The sequence below is a fragment of the Aureobasidium namibiae genome (assembly GCF_000721765.1).
Source record: "Aureobasidium namibiae CBS 147.97 unplaced genomic scaffold scaffold_7, whole genome shotgun sequence".
NCBI lineage: Eukaryota > Fungi > Ascomycota > Dothideomycetes > Dothideales > Saccotheciaceae > Aureobasidium > Aureobasidium namibiae.
Genome location: NW_013581202.1, coordinates 935,224 through 954,645, shown reverse-complemented (window position 1 = coordinate 954,645; position 19,422 = coordinate 935,224). Strand labels below are relative to the sequence as shown.

The window sequence follows — 19,422 nt, the reverse complement described above, 5'->3', positions numbered from 1 at the left end:
TAAGAGACCTCTTGAGCTTTTGGAAGAGCTCAGCACATCTAATTCAATCGTCAAAGATACTCCTCCTACATTACAACATCATCACACTATAATTGGAGTACCTGCACTCGATAGACCTGCGGTCACAATGCCGCCTTCTTCGTCTGCTCCGTCTGCCTCTTCGGCCATCCCTATGATCAAGAATAAGAAAAGAAAGGGTAAGCAGGTTGCTGAGATCAAAATTGTCCCAGAACCACAACGCATCTTTCAGAACCTCCATTTCTGTAAGTCATAGGAATGCACACACTACTCATCTCAGACACTGATGTTCTAGACTTCTTTCCAAACAGCGATACACACCCTGGTCGCAGACAAAGGATTATCAGAGCTTTGGAGTATGGCGCAACTTGGCAAAACGAATTCAACGATAGTGTCACTCACATCATTACTGATCGCGAGTATGATTACCCGCAGCTCTTAACATACCTCAAGCTGAGGGAACTTCCTGTTAGTTGCTCTCACACTTGCCTTCAGATATGAACAACCCAGCTGACAAGAATAGACTGCTGTTATCTTGGTCAATGAGAACTACCCATCGTCATGTATGGAGTTTTACAAGCTGGTGGACCCATCAAGCGTTGAATTCAGAGTCAAGGGCTACGAACTGCCAGCTCCCATCACAGCAGTACAACCCCAGGCAATTCCATCCCAGGTGTCCGATGTGTCTCTGAAACTCAAGCCTGCGAAAGGAAAAGCTGCTGCAGCTTCGTCTTCGCAATTGACACCTCAGCCAGAGGCAAGCTCCAACCTGGCGTCTTCTGCAGCATCACTATTAGCTTCACTCTCGCCCATCAACAACGACGAGCAACAAGCCAAGAGCAAGGACGAGGATGAGCTCGAATCGGCCATTAGGGAGGCCAAAGAGTCACACCCCCTTGCCTCTGACGATGAAGAAGATGGTAATCGTCATAAGAGACGCAAGACCAGCAGCTGGCAAGACAAGTTCACGTGCATGCACAAACACACTGGCGGTAAAGGCGATCAAGGTCCGAACGCTCAGACGCTGTCCGTCCTGCAAGAATTGGCCGACTACTACGACCAAACCCGCGACCCATGGCGCTCAAAGTCCTACCGTCAAGCAATCTCCGCCTTGAGAAAACATCCAACCAAGGTCACTACCAAGGAAGAAGGAATGCGTGTATTTGGTATCGGTACCTCGATAGCAGAAAAGATTGAGGAGATCGTACGCACATCTCATCTGCGCAAACTTGACTCCACCAAGATGGACGAGCGTCAGCAGATCCTCAACAAGTTTCTGAAGATCTATGGTGTGGGTATACATGCAGCTGAGCGCTGGGCCAGTGCAGGTCACAAGACACTCGACGACTTGCTCCAAAAAGCCGAATTGACCGACAACCAACGCATCGGAGTCGCCCACTACGACGACTTCAACACCCGCATCCCTCGCGCCGAAGTCGAGCAGCATGCTACCACAGTCACCAAAGCACTCAAAAGCCTAGACAAAATCTACACAATCTACACCATGGGCTCCTACCGCCGCGGCGCCCAAAACTCGGGCGACATCGATCTCCTCATCACCAAGCCCGGAGCCTCCATCGACGAGATCCGCACGACGGTTATGGACCGCCTCGTCCCCCTCCTCACCACCCAAAACTTTCTCGTCGCAGCACTCGCCCAAACCTCACAAGCAGACGGCACGAAATGGCACGGTGCTTCCTGCTTGCCTCACAGCAAAATCTGGCGTCGCATTGACTTTCTACTTGTGCCTGAAGCAGAGTTGGGAGCTGCTTTACTCTATTTCACTGGCAATGACATTTTCAATCGCAGTATGAGGTTGTTGGCTAGTAAGAAGGGTATGAGGTTGAATCAGCGCGGACTCTACAAGGATGTGTTGAGGGATTATGGTAGGGAGAAGTTGAGTGAGGGTACGCTTGTGGAGGGGAGGGATGAGAGAAAGATTTTTGAGGCGTTGGGGGTGCCTTGGAGACCTCCTGAGCATAGAATTTGCTAGTTTGGAGGAGGATGGAAGATGGCCAGGGGATGGAGTGCATCGTATCAGAATAACTATTCATTAACAAGATCAGGGCCGATAAGCAAAATGCAGTATTCTGATTACTCTATTGTCTAGTCTCTATATCACTATAGTATCACTTCAGTATTATTCTAATGCCAATCTATGTCGTAGTTCTCTGCTCGTCCTAGCCTTTACATCTCATGGTTATCGACAGGCGCCCCACGCTGACCGAGACGACCACGCTGCCACTTCCTCAACAAGCCCACTGCCCTCCTCCCCACCGAACGCTTCTGCTGCCCATCCTCACCACCATGCTCAAACGCCCCATCAATCTCTTCCAAAGTCTTGCCCTTCGTCTCCGGCATCTCCGTCGCACAAACAACCACCGTCAACAAACTCGCCGCCCCAAACATAAAGTAAATGCCCGAACTCGAGCGCTGCAAAAACACAGGCGTGGTAAACGCAACAACAAAATTAACCACCCAATTCGAACTCTGCGCAAGACTTGTTGCAGGCGCCCGAGTTTTCGGCGGTTGGATCTCCGAAGCGTAGATTTTGATGCCCACGGCCCAGGTTGTGCAGTATGTTAGTGCGAAGATGTAGATGAGGATGATTACGATCCAGCGGGCGGCGCCGTGGGAGCCGTGGACGACGCCGGATGCGTACAAAGCGCCGATGAGAAACATTGTGCTGCTGAGAAGGATACCGCCCACCAGCGTCGAGGTCCTGCGACCCCATTTATCTGCGAGGATGAAAGCGGGGATGGTGATGAGGAACATGAGTAATGCTGAAACTCCAGAGGCGAGGAAAGAAGAGGTGGACGAGTTCAGACCTGCTTGTTGGAAGAGTAGGGGTGCGTAGTAGAGTACACCGTCGATGCCGGAGAGCTGCTGCATCCCCATCAGGAAGCAACCTAGGAAAGTGCGTTTGCGGACGTCTTTTGCGAAAACGGCGAGCCAGGAGGTCTGGTGGGCGGAGTGTATGCTTTGGCGTGAGCGGATGGGAGTTAATGCCAGGCTCTCTGGCTCTTGCACCGTCAAGTTTTGGTTGCTCCGCTCATCCTTCTCACGCTCGGCATCGGCGATTCCTAGTTTCTCCCATGCGTCGTGTGAGTCGTCCATTCTGCCTTTAGTCTTGAGCCATCTGGGTGACTCTGGCAAGAAGAAGAACGCGGATACTGCGTAAGTGAAAGCAAGGAAACTCTGCAAAGCAAAAGGAAACCTCCAGCTGAAACTCGTGGCGGAGCTTCGTACAGTGCCATAGCAGACAAAGTAGCCCACTGCGATACCCATGGTGACCAGCAACTGCTGCACACTAGCCAATACGCCTCTTTGTCTAGCAGGAGCGATTTCGCACACATACACTACAAGTGTACTGAGAAACAGCCCTTCACCCACACCAGTGATGCAGCGACCCACAAACAGCATGGCAAGGTTCTGAGCAGCTGCTTCCAATGCAGTTCCCACTGCAAATACCAAGCCACCGATAGAACAAGTTCTGATACGACCCATGCGATCTGCGACATTGCCGGCAAAGAAAGAAGTCAAGGATGCCGGTATCAGGATTGATGAGACCAAAATACCGTGGATAGTCGAGGAGAGCGGGCCAAATGAGTCGAGGAAAGTAGGCATCGTAGTGATGGGACCGATACAGCCAGTGTCGAGGCCGAAGAGGAGGCCTCCTATCGAGATGAGGATTGAGCAGAAGATGTAGGGCGCCGGGAGGCGCATGGTTATTGCCTGCATTGTGTTGCGGCTCGGTAGAGCAAGCGATATATATGTTATTCTATCAGGGAAAGGACCTCTTCTAAATCGCCGAGTCTTCAATTCGTGATTGTGAACAGATATTAGAAGAAATTGTCGCTATGAGCTCAACGATCAGGACTGGAAGAGGGTCGAATTGGAAGTGGTGTCTGAAAAGGCAATGACGAAGGAAAGACTTGATTCGACACTCGGTCATGAACTGTCTTTATGAGTTTTCCTTTCTGACACACTTCGTCGTCGGCCTACCTTCATACTCTCGACTACATTGTGGAGTCACCCATGGAAATCAAAGACCTTGATAACAATTTTTGGTGGGCGGAGCCTCTCAACAGAGTCGATACAACTGCTGGGGAAGGTATGCCGAGCGGACATTTACTAAATAGGCAGTCGTTCCGATCTCTGACATGTGCTAGAGCCTCTCGTTCCTTCCTCAGGACTGTGCACAAATTCGTGCAGTCTTGCGATACATAGTAAGCATCTGTCAAGAGTTTTCATGTCGCCGACTCTCTCTGGACATGTTCACCATCTGTTGTGAACCACGCAAGCCTATGGCTTCAATTATATGGCTGTCAAAGTCCGGGTCTCCCACCCTGCTACAAATGAAGTGTGTATAGAAAAGTGTAGGAGGATCTAAACTAAAGATGTATCCAAAGGTAGCTAGGCGTGAGAATTTCTCGACGGATGGTATCTTGTTCCAATCAATCATAATGCACTTTCGTCGTTGTTATCAGCCCAATGAGAATCATGACACATGTATTCTGGTGATTCAAGACGCCGTCATCTCCATGTCCTTTAGGTCATGAAGATAGACAGTATGGACATGAAAGGCCAAGTGATATGATGGTACTCTGTGATATTGAGGTTGAAAGATGCTGCAAGTTGTCACGTTGTCCACACGTCAATGACGAAGTCGACTTTTGGGGGAGGAAAATAGCGGGGAGGCGATATGTGGGGGACTCGATACTACCTGTTCAACACAAAGCCCTCATCTTCTCAACCTGTCTTCTATTCATATTTTGTATACAACTTTCCAGTCAGAAACGATGTGTGAGGTCAGCAGTATCAACAAGCAGCGGTGGTGGAAGGAGGCAATCGTGTACCAGGTAAGTATTCAACTGCATGAATCTACGAGAGACAGAAGACTGATATGAAACAGGTGTATCCTGCTTCGTTCCTAGACTCTGGTGCAGGTACTAGACCTGGCTGGGGCGACATTCCTGGAATCACTTCAAAGCTGGACTATCTGAAGCATCTTGGTGTTGATGTGCTATGGCTTTCGCCGAGTGAGTGTTTGTAGAAGGCCGGGTGTACAATTACTGATTTGGGCTCTCTGTAGTCTACAAGAGTCCTCAGGCTGATATGGGATATGATATCGTAAGTGGATCGATGGTTGTCATATTCGACGATCGACTGATAATCTGTAGGCGGACTACAAGGACATCGATCCCGTATATGGCAGTCTCGAGGATGTTGATCACCTCATCAGTGAGCTCAAGAAGAGAGATATGAGACTGATGATGGACTTGGTTGTCAACCACACTTCTGACCAGCACGCCTGGTTCCTCGACTCTCGCTCTTCGAAGCAGTCCAGCAAGCGTGACTGGTACATTTGGAGGCCTGCCAAGTACGACAAGGACGGCACCCGTCAACCTCCTAACAACTGGTCGATGATTCTGGGCGAAGAGAACAGTGCCTGGACCTATGACGAGAAAACAGACGAGTACTATTTATCTCTCTTCACCGCCGAACAGCCTGACTTGAACTGGGAGAACCCCGATGTTCGTGAAGCAGTTCACGATGTGCTGCGCTTCTGGCTGGACCGTGGTTGTTCAGGCTTCCGTATGGATGTCATCAACCACATCTCCAAAGTCCAGACTTTCCCCGATGCCGACATTGTTGCCCCTGATCACAAGTATCAGCCAGGCTACAAGTACTACTGCAATGGACCTCGTCTTCACGAGTGGCTGAAGACTATGAGAGCAGAAGTCCTCGACAAGTACGACACAATCACCGTCGGCGAGATGCCTTTCGTCAGAGACGAAAACGAAATTCTCAAGATTGTCCGCGAGGACGAGAAGGAATTGAACATGATCTTCATCTTCGAACAAGTCGACATTGACAACGAGATTGGCAAGTACAGAATGACCCTGCGTGACTGGGAAGCCGACGAAATTCGCAAAATCTTCTCCCACTGGCAACGCCTGATGATCGACAAGGACGGATGGAACAGTCTCTTCATAGAGAATCATGACAACCCTCGATCGTGCGATAGGTATTTTCCTTCCCTTCCTCCTTCTTCCTCCTCTCCTTCTTCTATTCAACAAGGCGAGTTGGCTGCGAAGCTCCTCTGCCTCATGATGACCACGCTTGCCGGTACACTGTACGTCTACCAAGGTCAAGAGCTTGGCATGCGCAACGTACCAGCAGAATGGGATCCCGAGGAATACAAGGATGTCGAGACCATCAACTACTGGAAGAAGATGAACAACATGTACCCGAACAACAAAGAAAAACTGGACTTTGCACGCCATGTAATGCAGAGAAAAGCTCGCGACCACTCACGCACCCCAGTCCAATGGTCTGCAGAGCCCAATGCTGGATTCTGCAAGGAGGGTGTTACACCTTGGATGCGCGTCAATGCCGATTACAAGCAAATCAACGCAGAGGCCCAGCGCAAGCAGGATGATCCTGACAAGCTTTCTGTCCTGCAATTCTGGAAGAGAGGTCTTGCCAACAGAAAGGAACACAAGGAGGTCTTCGTGTATGGAGACTTCCAAGTGCTTGATGAGAATGACAAGAAGGTGTTTGCGTACAAGCGAGCAAGTGAGAAGGAAGCATTCGTTCTCGCCTTGAACTTCTCCGGTGATGAAGTCAAGTGGCAGATTCCTGAGACAGCTAAGGTGAAGAACTGGGTGGCTGGAAATTATACTGCTGGCCAGCCGGATAAGCCCACGAGCGGTACCATCACACTCAGACCCTATGAGGGAGTGTTGGGTACTTCAGAAATTTAGGACATTGGAGGAGTGTATATAGAATTTCACAGGTAGTATACGGGTGCAAAGATGAATTTGTCTTATTTGATCAATTGCTCCAATTCGTCATTCAATCTCAGCGGTGTATGCCACTGATACAGACTGACTACAGTTTGTCCGTTGACTCCCTGTCCTAACTTTTTGACTGCGTCCCTTCGCAGAGATAGAATGGTCAGAACGAAAGAGCGATCAGATTGCCAAGCAATAGCGAATGGTGAAGCCCATCCGGGGCTCGTGTCTTGGCATTCGACGTCGCGAGCGGGCGGCAGGCTTGAGGTCGGACGGTCATCAACTGTAGCCATTGAGCCACCCTCAAGAACACACACCACTTGCCGCCATGCCTCTGATACGACCAACCGCCTTCTCGAGCCGCGCCGCCCAGTTGGCTCTCACCTCGACCCCTCGATCCCTCATCGCGCGCCGAGCTCTTTCCACCACACAACAACTGCGCGGCGGCGCCTCACACGACGACCACTACGATCCTCCGGGCGGTGTCCTCTTCGGCGTCAAGCCGGGCGAGAAGTACAAGGAGGAGGGCTGGGAGAACGTGTTCTACTGGGGTTTCTTTGGCAGTTTGGCCTTCGGCATCATCGGCTACGCATACAAGCCCGACACCAGGTTTGTTCTGCCCTTTGCGTAGACCACAGCGGTAGAGCTGACTGTTACTTCACAGCATTCAAACATGGGCCCTTGAGGAGGCCAGGAGAAGACTCGAGGCCGAGGGCATCCTTGCCGACCCCGAGGACGAGTAGACACACATACCCCCGAAACACACGCAGTCCGAATCCCTTTTAGCAACCCTCCTTCCTCGCACCGAATACAGCTGTGATGCACGTGTACACCACGGCATCTTTCTCGGAAACATCTCCAGATGGCGGGTCGCTTCTACAACGACGCAGCCGGCCGGTCTGTACATAACGCATACCACGGGAACTGGCTGCCAACAGATAGATCTTTGACACTGTACTCTCTATACCTTTTCCATAAGATATCCAAACGAGGACGTTTTCCTTTTTCTTCGCATACATTCATGTCTGTGCCCGAGTACACGTCACATCTCGGAAGCGTCTTTGATGTAGCTCGAAATATAACTGGCCAATTGATGATAGAAAGAGTATACACTCATCAGCACTCGTCTATCTGGATACATAGAATTAATTACTCTGCTCACAGAAATGGCCCATATTGCATGTATGATGTCTCGTAGGTACACTTGAGAAGTACTGCGGGAAACATTCAGCCATCCTCCCAAGGCCGCAACTTCCCCATGTGCTTAATTCGTGAATCCCACGCTCCGCTGAGGAAGGTGGAGAGCAATGTCCTCACTACTCGAGTATTCATATAGAAAGCACATTCCTTTCCAAAACAGAGACGTATACGAATACAGTGTAGAGTACACTGCTTCTCGATGGACGCTGTTCTGTCTCTTGAGAGTATCGCGCAATCTTATACCCAAGTGCGTGCCACACTTTGCACACGGGAAGACAAGCCGCGCAGCAAAAATCAATAGATTAGATCGCCGTCTTACAGATTAACATCGCCGTCCAGGGCAAACCCATCACCTTCGACCCTAATGCTTACGAACCATTTGCGGCCACTTACACCCTGTGCCTGTGCGACAACGACTCAGGAATAAATCGAGCCAAGAGACCATGACCGCACCCGAAGACACTTTGACAGCTCGGCCATCTCCTTTGGCATGCGATGCCTGCAGACAGAAACATCTAAAATGCGACGCCGCGAAGCCTGTCTGCACGCGCTGTGTCACTGCAGGTCTGACTCCATGCAACTACACGCCTTCGAGACGCGGTTATAGAGGGACGAAACGGACGCACGATTCTGACGACAGCCAGCCATCGAGCAGATATGTTTCTGTGCATCACAACCAGAGCTCAAGTGTGAACGCGTCAATTGGCCAAGAATCTGTTTGGACCTCGCCCACGATCCCAAGCCATGCGAGCTCGAGCGTCCACGATGGCTCGAGTGGCTTCAACAACTACGGTATGACGCCTGCAGTGTCGCCAGATCAACACCTACAACCATCATATCGGCAATCCCTGGTCAGTGAGTTTGTAGATGAGGATGAGCTGGTCAATTTGTTCTACTCCAACTTTTTTGCCGCCCATCCAATTCTGGTTCCAAAATGTTTCTACTATACTCATCCTTATCCCGAGTATCTGCGACAAGTCGTGCGTTTCATCGGAAGTCATTACTCATCGTCAGTATCGAGTGATGCTCTCCGGATGTGTGTAGATCTTACTGGACCTGCAAGCGAAGTCGAGAAAACCTCGTTCATGGTACAAGCGCGATTGTTATTCGCAATTGCTCTACATGCACGAGGTGAAGCGATGGACGCCACAGGGATGATGCAGGCAGCCGTCAATTTGGCCATTGAACTTGGAATGAATCTCAGAAACTTCGCAACAGCACATGGCAATGGCAATGCCATTCTAGAGGAAAGTCTTCGAAGGACGTGGTGGGAGCTCTATGTCATGGACGGCTATCTAGCGGCTCTTCATAAGCTTCCATCGTTCAGAAGTAACACTGTCCGTTCAGAAGTTTTGCTTCCGTGTGAAGAGACGGTATATGCGAGTGCTGGTTGCCTACCACAGCCATCCTCTCTCGAACAGTTTGATATGCGGTTGTTTGCAGACGAGGATATACACTTCTCATCATTCGCTTACCGTATCGAAGCTGCTCGAATACTCGCTAGAGTTTTGTCGGTCGCAGCAAGTCAGAATGAAGACCAGGTCCAAGTGGTCGACAACGCATTGGCTGGCTGGATGCACGGCTTGCCACAGGATAAAGCGGATGTCGTCAATGTCTACAACATGGTCGACGAGGTGCTTTTCCAAGGCCACATGATCATCCACTGCGCTACGATATATCTGCATCTTCCCAGGAGCGACCTGCTTAACACACTGCCAGTCACCGCGAACATTGTATGCGCGGAGAGAGGTAGACATATGGCGCCTGCATCTACACAGCGCTCCCACTCCGTCAAGGCAACCAATGCATCAAAGGAACTCTCCAACTTAGCCGCCGTCCGCGTTCCAGTACAGAAGCATACTCCATTCTTCGTCTGTGGACTTGTCCTCGGCGCCATCGTACAGTTGTCCGCCTGTAGTGCCAATGCAGGTACAGAACAGCACCGTGACAGAGTCACTCTGATCATCGGACTGCTCAAATCGCTGAGTCGAAACTGGGCCATCTCGGGACATGTGCTCGTACAAGTCAAGAAGGTAGCATCAGAAGTGTTGCGTACAAGCACTCTTGCCACGTCGGCCAGTGTTGGTAATCAACAGAACGGTACAGACTACGACAGTGGTATCAGTATGCAGAACAGCCCCGACAACACTTCGTGGCTTTCGATGTTGAATATGGTCGAAAACCAGGAATTCCATGGCCTCATGCACGCCGAACCAATCTATCCTGGCTCGGTCTAGCTTCATGCATAATCTCTCAATGCCCTGTTGCACAGACCCTTTTATGCACACCAATTTCACCAGGTACCAGGGAACCTCGATCTGCCATGTGCTGAAGTCTTTCGCCCTACTCCTGCAACTGCATACATACAGGAACAATTGGAGATATCACAATGCACGTTTCTTTCCAGATGGCAGTTGAGTCTAAAGAGAACTGATTCAATCACGACTCTCGGTTGAGGCTGCGTTCTATCTATCAAAGGAACTGTGCATCTGGATATCCGACTGCGTGGAGGAGGGGAAGGTTTAGGCGACTAGCATCTACTTCTGCAGCCAACGACACTAAAAGGGTCTTGGACGGCGACCTAATCCTCTTTCTTCATCACTCTGAGCACAGAGGCGATTGCGACCAAGAAAGCGTTTGGTTATCAAGCAGCATGCACATGCACGCACTCAACCCCTTAACTGGACATGCTGCCGGTGCGTTCGAGGGATCCCTGCTTTAAGCCATCGCTCTCCCACCCCTACCTCTCCCATCCGTTCTTCCCCTTCCGCCACATTCGCCCGTTTGCTGTCATACTCCAACATGTGCATGCGTGCAGATTGCCCCAAGTGCAGTAAGTTCAAGTCTGAGCGTGACGTCCTGAAAGCATGGTATCGCTAACATCGACCTTGCAGAAAAGGTGTCCTGGTGGGGATGTGGAAAACACATTCCGTCTGTCATGGACAAAGTGCCCAGAGAGCAACGATGCACTTGTGGGCCGTCGCTGGAAGTTGACGGCAAAATGTATCCTCCAAAACCGCCAGGCCTATTTACCGATTGCTCTGTCTCGTAATCACGACTGCACAGGCTATCAGTGCCGCTCCTTACCTTCAATTCTTCTGCATAAGCTTTTGAGGTATTCCTTCTTTGTCCAACACTGGGCCTGGTTGTATCAACATTTCGACGTCTGCCATGTTTGTCGAAACTTCTTTTTTGCTTCTTCTTGCAAGGTGAAAAACTGTACAAAGAAAGCTGGGTATCATTGTAAAAAACCAAAACCGCCCCCAAGAAAAATCCAGCAACAACAAGTTTACGAATCACCTCAAGGCTGCGGTCAACACACCAGCAGCGAACATGCTACCAACCGAAATCAGACTGGCCCACGAGAACGTCGCCATACCACTTATGCCATGGCCAGAGGTACAGCCGCCAGCCAGCCTGGATCCGAAAGCCATCACTGCGCCGCCGATGATCGCAGTCGATGGAGAGACTAGATGTGATGATGCTTGTGCGGCAGCAGCAGGCAGCAGGAAACGAGCCAACAAGGCACTTGCAGACATGATGCCAGCATCGAACATGACAGACGCGGTGATGGGACCTTTAGACGCATTTCCAGAGATCACATTGCGGATCCAGCGGCCAACATCCTCGAAGGCACCAGATGTACCGACAGTATGGCGAGTGAGTGCAATAGCACAAGCTTGAGCAGTTCCAATGAGAAGGCCTCCAAGCACAGGTGACACAAGACCTTGTGCTCCGGTGGCATGGCTCTTGACAGCAGAAAGCAGCTGCAGCATGCCGAAGCACATGATTTCCCACATGGCAAGAACGACCCAAGGACTAACGCCAACACTCTTGGGAATGGTCAATTCAGAGTTTGTCTTGCTGCTTGCTCTGCCGTCACAAAATCTGGCGATGCTGGATTGAGTGAAGACGAAGAGCAGACCTCCGAGGATTCCACCGCCGAGAACGAAGATGCCGCTAGGAAGACCTGCGCCTGCTTGGACGAAGACGGTACCAGGACATGCGCCCGTCAATGCCATTCCTATACCGATCATGGCGCCGCCGATGATGTTGCCGTCGTAAGGGAAGAAACCGATGGATTGGGGAGTACGGGGTTTCATTGCTGCGAGCCCTGTTGAATCGGCTAGATGTACGACGAGTCTGTTGTTCATGTTAGTATACTGTTTTTCGAAAGACTCGGAGATGAGGGTAGCGTGGAAGGCTGTTTTGACGCATGTTGTAATATCAAAGGGAACAGATTTCATCCATCAGACCCAATGCAATGTGCAATCCCTCTCCGCAAAGCACAGAGAAGACTTGATGAGTAGATAGAACTTACGCGCTCGTAGCACTCGCTCCCAACATTGCCTTGACCATAGTAAAGTCCTCGAGTTCCATCTGCGCGACAATCGTGCTAGGCGCAAAGACTCCAGCCGCGAAAAGCGCGCCACCGAACAGCGTGCCGGCTGCATATTCTGAAACCAGTGATGGCATCGTTTGTGTGGGTTGTTTCGTAGAATTGTCGGACGGAGCGGTGGCCCGAGAGGTTGTCGTCGTGGGGAAATGAAAGAAATGTTCTCACGTGTGAATGGACTGAACAAAGAAAGATGCGCTGCGCTTTCGAGGGCAGATGGTGATGGTGATGGTGGAATATGATGAATAGATGGGGCGATTGCAGAGTTATATCCCTCCAGTCACTCAATAGTCTGGTTCGACAACGGTTTTTGGCGGGGAGAGAGTTTTGAGATGAAGGCCGAAAAGATGAATCGTCAGTGAAAGTGTAATTCTGTTCGGCGATGTTTGAGTAGAAGATGTCGCAATCGCATCTGAGAAACAATGAAGGCGCAAGAAGAAGAGAAATTTTCACACGCATGTAGTAGTGGGCTGGCTGGACTGGCCTTGAACGTCTAATTTGCCTTGTACTCGGTGTACACTCTAACACTGCAGCAGGCTATTTGACTATGAGAGAAACCAACAAAAGTTAATCCCCCTGTCGATGCGGTATACTGCATATGATAGATGAGCTTTGTTGCATGATAGTGTCACAGCTGGAGTTGGTCGTGTCTAAAACACCTTGCCGAAGACTGACACGCACCCTTGACGACGGAAGGAGTCGAAGAAGCGGAAAGGCCGAAGCGAGTCAAACATCGGCTTCTTCGGCAACGCGTTGCCAAGCCCGATTGCTGACCAGGTCGCCGACCAGGTCCGGGAGCTGGAGAACTCGAGAGTGACGAGAGCGTGACGATTGCGACAGACACCACCTCTTCTCTCGAAGCTGCAAAGTAATTGACGAATGTGATCGTACAAAGTGTCCTTCGAGAAAACGACAGGAATGCGTATACATTGCTACAGCCTTCCTGCGGATGAATTGCAACATCCTTAGGCTGATCTCGCGTGAAACCGGCGGCAGGAAGGCGTCTTAGTCCTGTCCAACGTTGGTACACCAAGCCGCTTCCTCAACATCCAACGAGAGTAAGTGGTGAAGGATGGTCTACTCCTTCTAAGCTCATGAGTTAAGAAAAGAGCAGTGTACTCGAACAGATGAACTTGCTTCCAGAAACAAAGAACGATTTGCTGACCACAAATTCCAACCCAGCCACGTGCATCGCGAAGGACAGCACTTGGATAAACCTGCTTGTTGACGCGATTAATACCGGTTATCTCCGAGTAGGATGCAACCTCCTTGCTGTTTAAATAGACACGATGACTCTATCGCATATCTCGTCTCATTAGCTTTCAGACTTTTGCAGTCGCGATGACCACACCTCCTCAATCAGTGGCTCAGGCCTTGACGAAAAAGCAGCCCGAGGGTCTTGACCTTTACGCTCGCTTCGCTCTTGCTGGCGCCCTTGGCTGCTCCATCACGCACGGTGGCTTCACTCCTGTCGATGTGTAAGCGCGATGTTGATGTTGACTATAACCTTGTGACTTATCCATCGCAGTGTCAAGACTAAGATCCAGCTTGATCCCGCAACCTATAACCGTGGCACTATCGCTACCTTCCGTCAGGTCATTGCCAATGAGGGTGCTGGAGCTCTCTTGACTGGTGTTGGTCCTACCTTTGCTGGGTACTTTGTCCAGGGTGCCTTCAAATTCGGAGGTTACGAGTTCTTCAAGAAGCAGTCGATTGACTACCTCGGTCTGGAGACCGCAAGAGCTAACCGTGGTCTGGTCTACGCTGTCTCTGCAGCCAGTGCCGAATTCTTTGCTTCTGTTGCTTTGTGTCCCCTGGAAGCTACCCGTATCCGTCTTGTCAGTACTCCCGGATTTGCCAATGGTCTGGTCGGTGGCTTCAGCAGAATCCTGAGAACTGAGGGTGTTGGATCCTTCTACTCAGGTTTCGGACCCATCCTGTTCAAGCAGTAAGATGATCATTGAATTGACTCGTCAGCAGAGTCAAAACAAGACTGATGAGGAAATAGGGTTCCCTACACCGTCACCAAGTTCCTCGCCTTCGAAAAGTTCTCTGAGGCCATCTTTGCTACCATGGGCGACAAGTCCACCATGAGCCCCGGCACTGTCACCTCTGTAAACCTCGGCTCTGGTCTTCTTGCTGGTTTCGCTGCTGCCATCGTCTCTCAACCTGCCGACACTATGCTCTCCAAGATCAACAAGACCAAGGGTTTGCCTGGTGAGAGCACTGTTTCGCGCCTGGTCAAAATTGCTGGCGAATTGGGTATTCGTGGTTCTTTCGCCGGTCTTCCTACTAGATTGTTCATGGTCGGTGGATTGACTGCTGGACAATTCGCCATCTATGGTGATATCAAGAAGGCTCTTGGTAAGTTCTCGTTGTGGTTGTTACTGCGTATGTCGACCAAAAGCTGACTTTATGCTTGCGAAATAGGCGCAACCAACGGCGTTGAGATCGCGAAATAAGATAGCTGTATCCTTGCTTAGAGTCTCGTATAAGGGCCACCATGGACCAAGGAACAATAGTCCAGTTACGAATAGGCTCGTAGATCGTCTGAGCAATGCCCGTAAGCGAACACGCTGTAGCAGGCAAGAGCAATACCTCACAAGAATCCTGATTGCCATAACATGTGATTGAAGGAAGCGTTGTTCTTGACAGAATATACCGTGATTGCATTGATACAAAGTATTGATTGATAGATATGTGATGTTAACTCTTCCACTCGACACAGCCGCAGGCAAGCCACGACTACGTATGAAGAATGGGCAAAGTTTCCCGGATCAATTGAAGGGTATCCTCGGGGGATTTGTATATGCCGAGTGTCCACACCACGTCACCCTGGTATTGTTGGAGATGACGGGCTCTAGCAAATTGAACGGCAATGGTGTGTTGGGAAATTGGAAATGAAGATAAAATGCGATATGTATACTTGGCCTGTATGCGGACTCTGTGGGGGCAGCTGAAAAGGCATGACTTTGCCTTGCAGCAACGCTTTCACAGGGAGTTGGCTTGTGTCTAGGTGTTTGTTGTGGAAGAAGCAAGAAAGTTTCAGCAGAAAGTCGAGTTTTGATGTCCGGCAGCGCACAGTCCATGTGCCAGACAAACAAAGCAAAGTGCGCATCATCAATCAATCAATCGCGTCCCTCGACCACTTTCACCTTTCTTCGAAGTTGTGCCGCGTAAAGTGGTGACCACTCCAACCATGGTGAGTTCTTCGTGATCACACATCCAGGACAATCTCTGACATCCACTCCAGCCTCCAAAACGCGGCAAAGCAGCAGCCGGCAAAGCAGCAGCAGCGGCGGCAACAGCACCGAAGAAACGTGCCTCCAAACTAGCAAAAGAAAACGACATCACCGCCGACCAAGAAGCCGAAGTCCTCGAAGCCTTTGCCCTGTTCGCCATAACAGACAACGCCGACTACTCTGACGAAAAAGAAGGAGTGCTACGTACTGAAGATGTGCGACGCTGTCTGATCGCCCTAAACACACCACCCACCTCCGCCGCCGAACTCTCAGAGATCCTCGAGGCCGTAGACCCAGAAGAGAGTGGATATGTCACATACGCACATTTCGTGGCTGTGGCGGCGCTGAAACTGCACGCGAAACATAATGATCCTGAGCAACAGAGCGAAGAGGTTGATGCTGCGTTTACTCTGTTTACACGCGGAGAGGGCGATTTTATCACGCTTGCTCATTTGAGACGTGTTGCTCGCGAACTACGAGAAGACGTTCCTGACAAGATGCTACGAGATATGATTAAAGAAGCTACCAGTGGAGGTGGTCCTGTTGTTGGCAGAGAGGACTTCGAAGGGGTCATGAGAAGAGCTGGCGTCTTTGGCTGATCGATTTGTCATTGGCCCAGGCGGACATGGGACGGTTTGCTCTTGCTTTGATATGCGTTGTTCGTTGCAAAATACCCCATTTCTTTTTCCAAAGCAGGCGTTCACGGTATGCATCTTATCTCTTTGTCTCTCCATCGACTCCCGATGTTCGGGTTTAATCGAGTCTGCACTTTTGTGCTGGCATGCAATGTGTGGGTGCTCTCTTACTTGCTACGTTCTCGGGCAACCTGATGCAACAAATGCATGATGAATCAAGCACATACGAACACAGCCGGCCGGGCACCGCGCACCCTTGCTGATGACCGTGTCGTCGCCGGTCACAAGTCGAGATAGGTTGTGGTTTCCCGATCGAGAGCAACTTGGAAGTCGGTCTGAACAAGGATGTCAGCTCGATCGTGTTAACACTGGCAGAGCTACCGCGCACAATCCGCACGCCGAAGTCCTGGAACAGAGAACAAGAATTGTGTTCGCTCACCATACCCGGATCCAACATGTTCACGCGATCTTGTTCTGTGAAACACTGCTCTACTGCCTAAACACTCCGTCTGTCCGATACGAAGGATTCCGTGGACACGCCTGCGCGATCGTGTCACTGGAGCATTGCTCCCTTGCGATCATGACCTTCCTTAATCGACCTCAACCTGTCATTTGCCTTGACGCAGCTTATAGCTGCTGTTCTGTCGAGCTACGCCAGACTCTGGTACGACGCCCCAGTTGACAGCACATCGCTCAGTTTTCTTCTCTTCGTCGTCTACTGCATCAAGCTAAAGACAATCTTTTGGTACTGCTGACCAACATCAATCCTACCATATCGTTCCGTGTGGTCTTCCTGGAGCAGATGTAGCGGCACCGGCATGCTTCCGATTGGCTCACTACGATCCACGTATATGCTATCGAATAGCATGACTGTCGAGTTCGTTGATTCTGCATCCTGCTTGATGGGTAGTATACACCCAATGAGTGGACGGAACCTCTTCGCTTCGACAAGTTTGTTCATTCTATGTGTTCGTATATATATCCAGGCCTGGAAAGCATCATCGACTTTTGTTTCAGCGCAAACTCACTTTCAAACACATCCCCACAAACACACACACATAAACATTCTTCATTCCTCCACTGTTCAAGGTCAGTACAAATTACCACGATCCTTCGGTGACTCTGACTGACCATCTATTCAAGATGTGCAAAAATCTCTACTCAACTTACATCTACAGGTGCGGCCACCGCATTGACAAGTTCGTATCGGTCGAGTGGTGCCGTACTGCAAGACGATCTGGTTATGAGTGTACCAGAAAGGCGTACCAGAACATCGGTTCGGCCTTACGAAGATCTGAGTGTGATTGGTGCAGAGATGAGGGCTATTCCCAGACTTGAGCCGTCTGTTGCTGCGATGTCGATCTGGCAGTTGTTAATTGACCACAATCTGGGACAGCCTAGCGATGGGATTCTGACGATGGAGGTTCGACAATTGGGAGTTTGGGAGTCCGGCGTTGCACTGGCGCTTTGATTTAGGCACATGAGATTTGTTGAACTTTGCTTTGAGATGTGACTCATGATTCTGTCAATTCAAATCGGATTTGTCATAACCACAGTATACTGTCACGTCCATCCTAGTCTTACAGTGGGTTCTTCTCGTCACACCTGCTTGGTTGGTGATGTAGATGTGAAGCGATTGAATCAGAGATAAGCCGGTTGCTCAGGACTGTTTATGGCATTGATCTTCCCACAAATAGATCACATGCTTCCCGATCACTGGGCAAGCCTGTCGACAAGTGAAGTCGGCCCACGTGTCAGGGCATTGGCAGGAGGGGTCGCGATGCCTGTATTTAACCAGTCTTGCTGACTTCAGTCTCCATCACATCAACAACACCTTCTGAACAGTCATTCACCGTTTATGACTTAACCAAACTGACCGTTTGTAACGTCGTTCTCTTCCTTCGACCTCGTCCTATTGCAACCTCAGATTCCATAACTTTCTGCTCATATTCGACACAACGCTCCAGATGGTGCTTCCATCAGATCCGCCGATCGACATTTGTGCAGGAGCACGCCTCAACCTGATACCTCCATCTCTGGAAGAATGTCACAAGCACTTCACTGAACCTTTCGAAAGAGATAAAGTGGTCTTTGGTGGTACTACTGGACTCGTGGTCCGTCTTCCCTGTGGCCATGTGCGCAAACAACCCTACCCAGACGACACGCCACGAGGAAGAGAAAACAGTCTGCAAGAGATCAAGAGGGAGTGCGACATCTATGGCAGGATCGCCAATACGCCACATTTCCTGGAGATGATCGAGTTTTCGGAACAGCATGGCATCATACTTCAAGGTGTCGAGGGCCACAATCTACATCACTACCTGGAAGATGAAGACTTCTGCATCCCAATAGCTAAGCGCATGGAATGGGCACGCGACATGGCGATAGCTTTACATTCACTGCATGCAGTCAACGTCATCCATGCGGATGTCAAACCCGAGAACATACTTCTAGATGAACAAAGCCACAAGGTGTATCTCGTCGACTTCTCGGGATCCTGGATCGATGGAAGACCTGGCCCTACTGTGGAAAACATCAGGTTCTTCTTGCCTCGCGACATAATGTCGGACTCTACTGTGCAAACAGACATATTCGCGTTCGGGTCCACTCTGTATGAGATCATGACAAGCAAACAACCATACCATGATCTTAATGATGAAGAAGTGGGAGAACTCTTCAAGCAAGGGATCTTTCCGAGCTTGGATTTGGTACCTTGTGGTCAGATCATCAAGAAATGCTGGACAGGGATGTTCCAGTCTGTCCAAGATGTTCAGGCGGCACTGCAGGAGGTTCAGGGCTCATAAGCAGGAACTGTTGATGCTCCATACAGAAGCGCTACCTCGTCATCGTCCTTGATTCGAAACTCGGTTCATAAGCATGCCATAACCTTGATGACGTTCGAAGGACGGGGCATCCTGTCCGCTTGCTATGCATAGGCAGTTCAACTCACTATCCTCTATTTTACTTGCCTCCTATGGAAACCTGTCGAAACCCTGAAATTGATTTGAACCACGCCTTCTTTCAGCTCGTCTCAGCTTGGAACAAAAGCTATGATCACAGCTGCGTAGTTAATTGTCACCTTTGTTCGCTCCGATATGTGTGTTTTTTTCACCCGCGGTTGAGGCAGTGTA

The 19,422-nt window shown here is 50.2% G+C and overlaps 10 protein-coding genes across 10 annotated transcripts; 7 read left to right on the top strand and 3 right to left on the bottom strand.

The window, feature by feature from the left end:
• Positions 1 to 172: 172 nt before the first annotated feature.
• On the top strand, positions 173 to 2,011 carry M436DRAFT_45550 (DNA polymerase lambda; the record flags this gene model as incomplete). The annotated part of the gene is made up of 3 exons (XM_013572601.1): positions 173 to 263; positions 314 to 486; positions 542 to 2,011. 3 exons carry the CDS (start codon positions 173 to 175, stop codon positions 2,009 to 2,011), a joined length of 1,734 nt encoding a protein of 577 aa, XP_013428055.1.
• A 194-nt stretch (positions 2,012 to 2,205) lies between these two features.
• On the bottom strand, positions 2,206 to 3,744 carry M436DRAFT_44981 (putative MFS sugar transporter; the record flags this gene model as incomplete). The annotated part of the gene is made up of 1 exon (XM_013572500.1): positions 2,206 to 3,744. The coding sequence occupies one exon, from the start codon at positions 3,742 to 3,744 to the stop codon at positions 2,206 to 2,208; it is 1,539 nt and encodes a 512-aa protein (XP_013427954.1).
• Positions 3,745 to 4,820: 1,076 nt separating this feature from the next.
• M436DRAFT_45515 (glycoside hydrolase) lies at positions 4,821 to 6,788 on the top strand (the record flags this gene model as incomplete). The annotated part of the gene is made up of 4 exons (XM_013572594.1): positions 4,821 to 4,880; positions 4,934 to 5,060; positions 5,114 to 5,151; positions 5,202 to 6,788. The coding sequence occupies 4 exons, from the start codon at positions 4,821 to 4,823 to the stop codon at positions 6,786 to 6,788; spliced, it is 1,812 nt and encodes a 603-aa protein (XP_013428048.1).
• Positions 6,789 to 7,146: 358 nt separating this feature from the next.
• On the top strand, positions 7,147 to 7,561 carry M436DRAFT_63373 (uncharacterized protein; the record flags this gene model as incomplete). Its single annotated transcript, XM_013572692.1, has 2 exons — positions 7,147 to 7,427; positions 7,483 to 7,561. 2 exons carry the CDS (start codon positions 7,147 to 7,149, stop codon positions 7,559 to 7,561), a joined length of 360 nt encoding a protein of 119 aa, XP_013428146.1.
• Positions 7,562 to 9,103: 1,542 nt separating this feature from the next.
• Positions 9,104 to 10,255, top strand: M436DRAFT_44539 (uncharacterized protein; the record flags this gene model as incomplete). The annotated part of the gene is made up of 1 exon (XM_013572414.1): positions 9,104 to 10,255. One exon carries the CDS (start codon positions 9,104 to 9,106, stop codon positions 10,253 to 10,255), a length of 1,152 nt encoding a protein of 383 aa, XP_013427868.1.
• A 1,059-nt stretch (positions 10,256 to 11,314) lies between these two features.
• On the bottom strand, positions 11,315 to 12,494 carry M436DRAFT_72415 (uncharacterized protein; the record flags this gene model as incomplete). Its single annotated transcript, XM_013572775.1, has 2 exons — positions 11,315 to 12,161; positions 12,340 to 12,494. The coding sequence occupies 2 exons, from the start codon at positions 12,492 to 12,494 to the stop codon at positions 11,315 to 11,317; spliced, it is 1,002 nt and encodes a 333-aa protein (XP_013428229.1).
• A 1,261-nt stretch (positions 12,495 to 13,755) lies between these two features.
• M436DRAFT_44823 (mitochondrial phosphate carrier protein) lies at positions 13,756 to 14,876 on the top strand (the record flags this gene model as incomplete). The annotated part of the gene is made up of 4 exons (XM_013572468.1): positions 13,756 to 13,892; positions 13,943 to 14,362; positions 14,423 to 14,778; positions 14,845 to 14,876. The coding sequence occupies 4 exons, from the start codon at positions 13,756 to 13,758 to the stop codon at positions 14,874 to 14,876; spliced, it is 945 nt and encodes a 314-aa protein (XP_013427922.1).
• A 737-nt stretch (positions 14,877 to 15,613) lies between these two features.
• M436DRAFT_72413 (EF-hand) lies at positions 15,614 to 16,255 on the top strand (the record flags this gene model as incomplete). Its single annotated transcript, XM_013572774.1, has 2 exons — positions 15,614 to 15,616; positions 15,668 to 16,255. The coding sequence occupies 2 exons, from the start codon at positions 15,614 to 15,616 to the stop codon at positions 16,253 to 16,255; spliced, it is 591 nt and encodes a 196-aa protein (XP_013428228.1).
• Positions 16,256 to 17,006: 751 nt separating this feature from the next.
• M436DRAFT_63368 (uncharacterized protein) lies at positions 17,007 to 17,809 on the bottom strand (the record flags this gene model as incomplete). Its single annotated transcript, XM_013572691.1, has 5 exons — positions 17,007 to 17,233; positions 17,320 to 17,371; positions 17,423 to 17,425; positions 17,462 to 17,528; positions 17,580 to 17,809. 5 exons carry the CDS (start codon positions 17,807 to 17,809, stop codon positions 17,007 to 17,009), a joined length of 579 nt encoding a protein of 192 aa, XP_013428145.1.
• A 449-nt stretch (positions 17,810 to 18,258) lies between these two features.
• M436DRAFT_44530 (kinase-like protein) lies at positions 18,259 to 19,095 on the top strand (the record flags this gene model as incomplete). Its single annotated transcript, XM_013572412.1, has 1 exon — positions 18,259 to 19,095. The coding sequence occupies one exon, from the start codon at positions 18,259 to 18,261 to the stop codon at positions 19,093 to 19,095; it is 837 nt and encodes a 278-aa protein (XP_013427866.1).
• Positions 19,096 to 19,422: the final 327 nt, after the last annotated feature.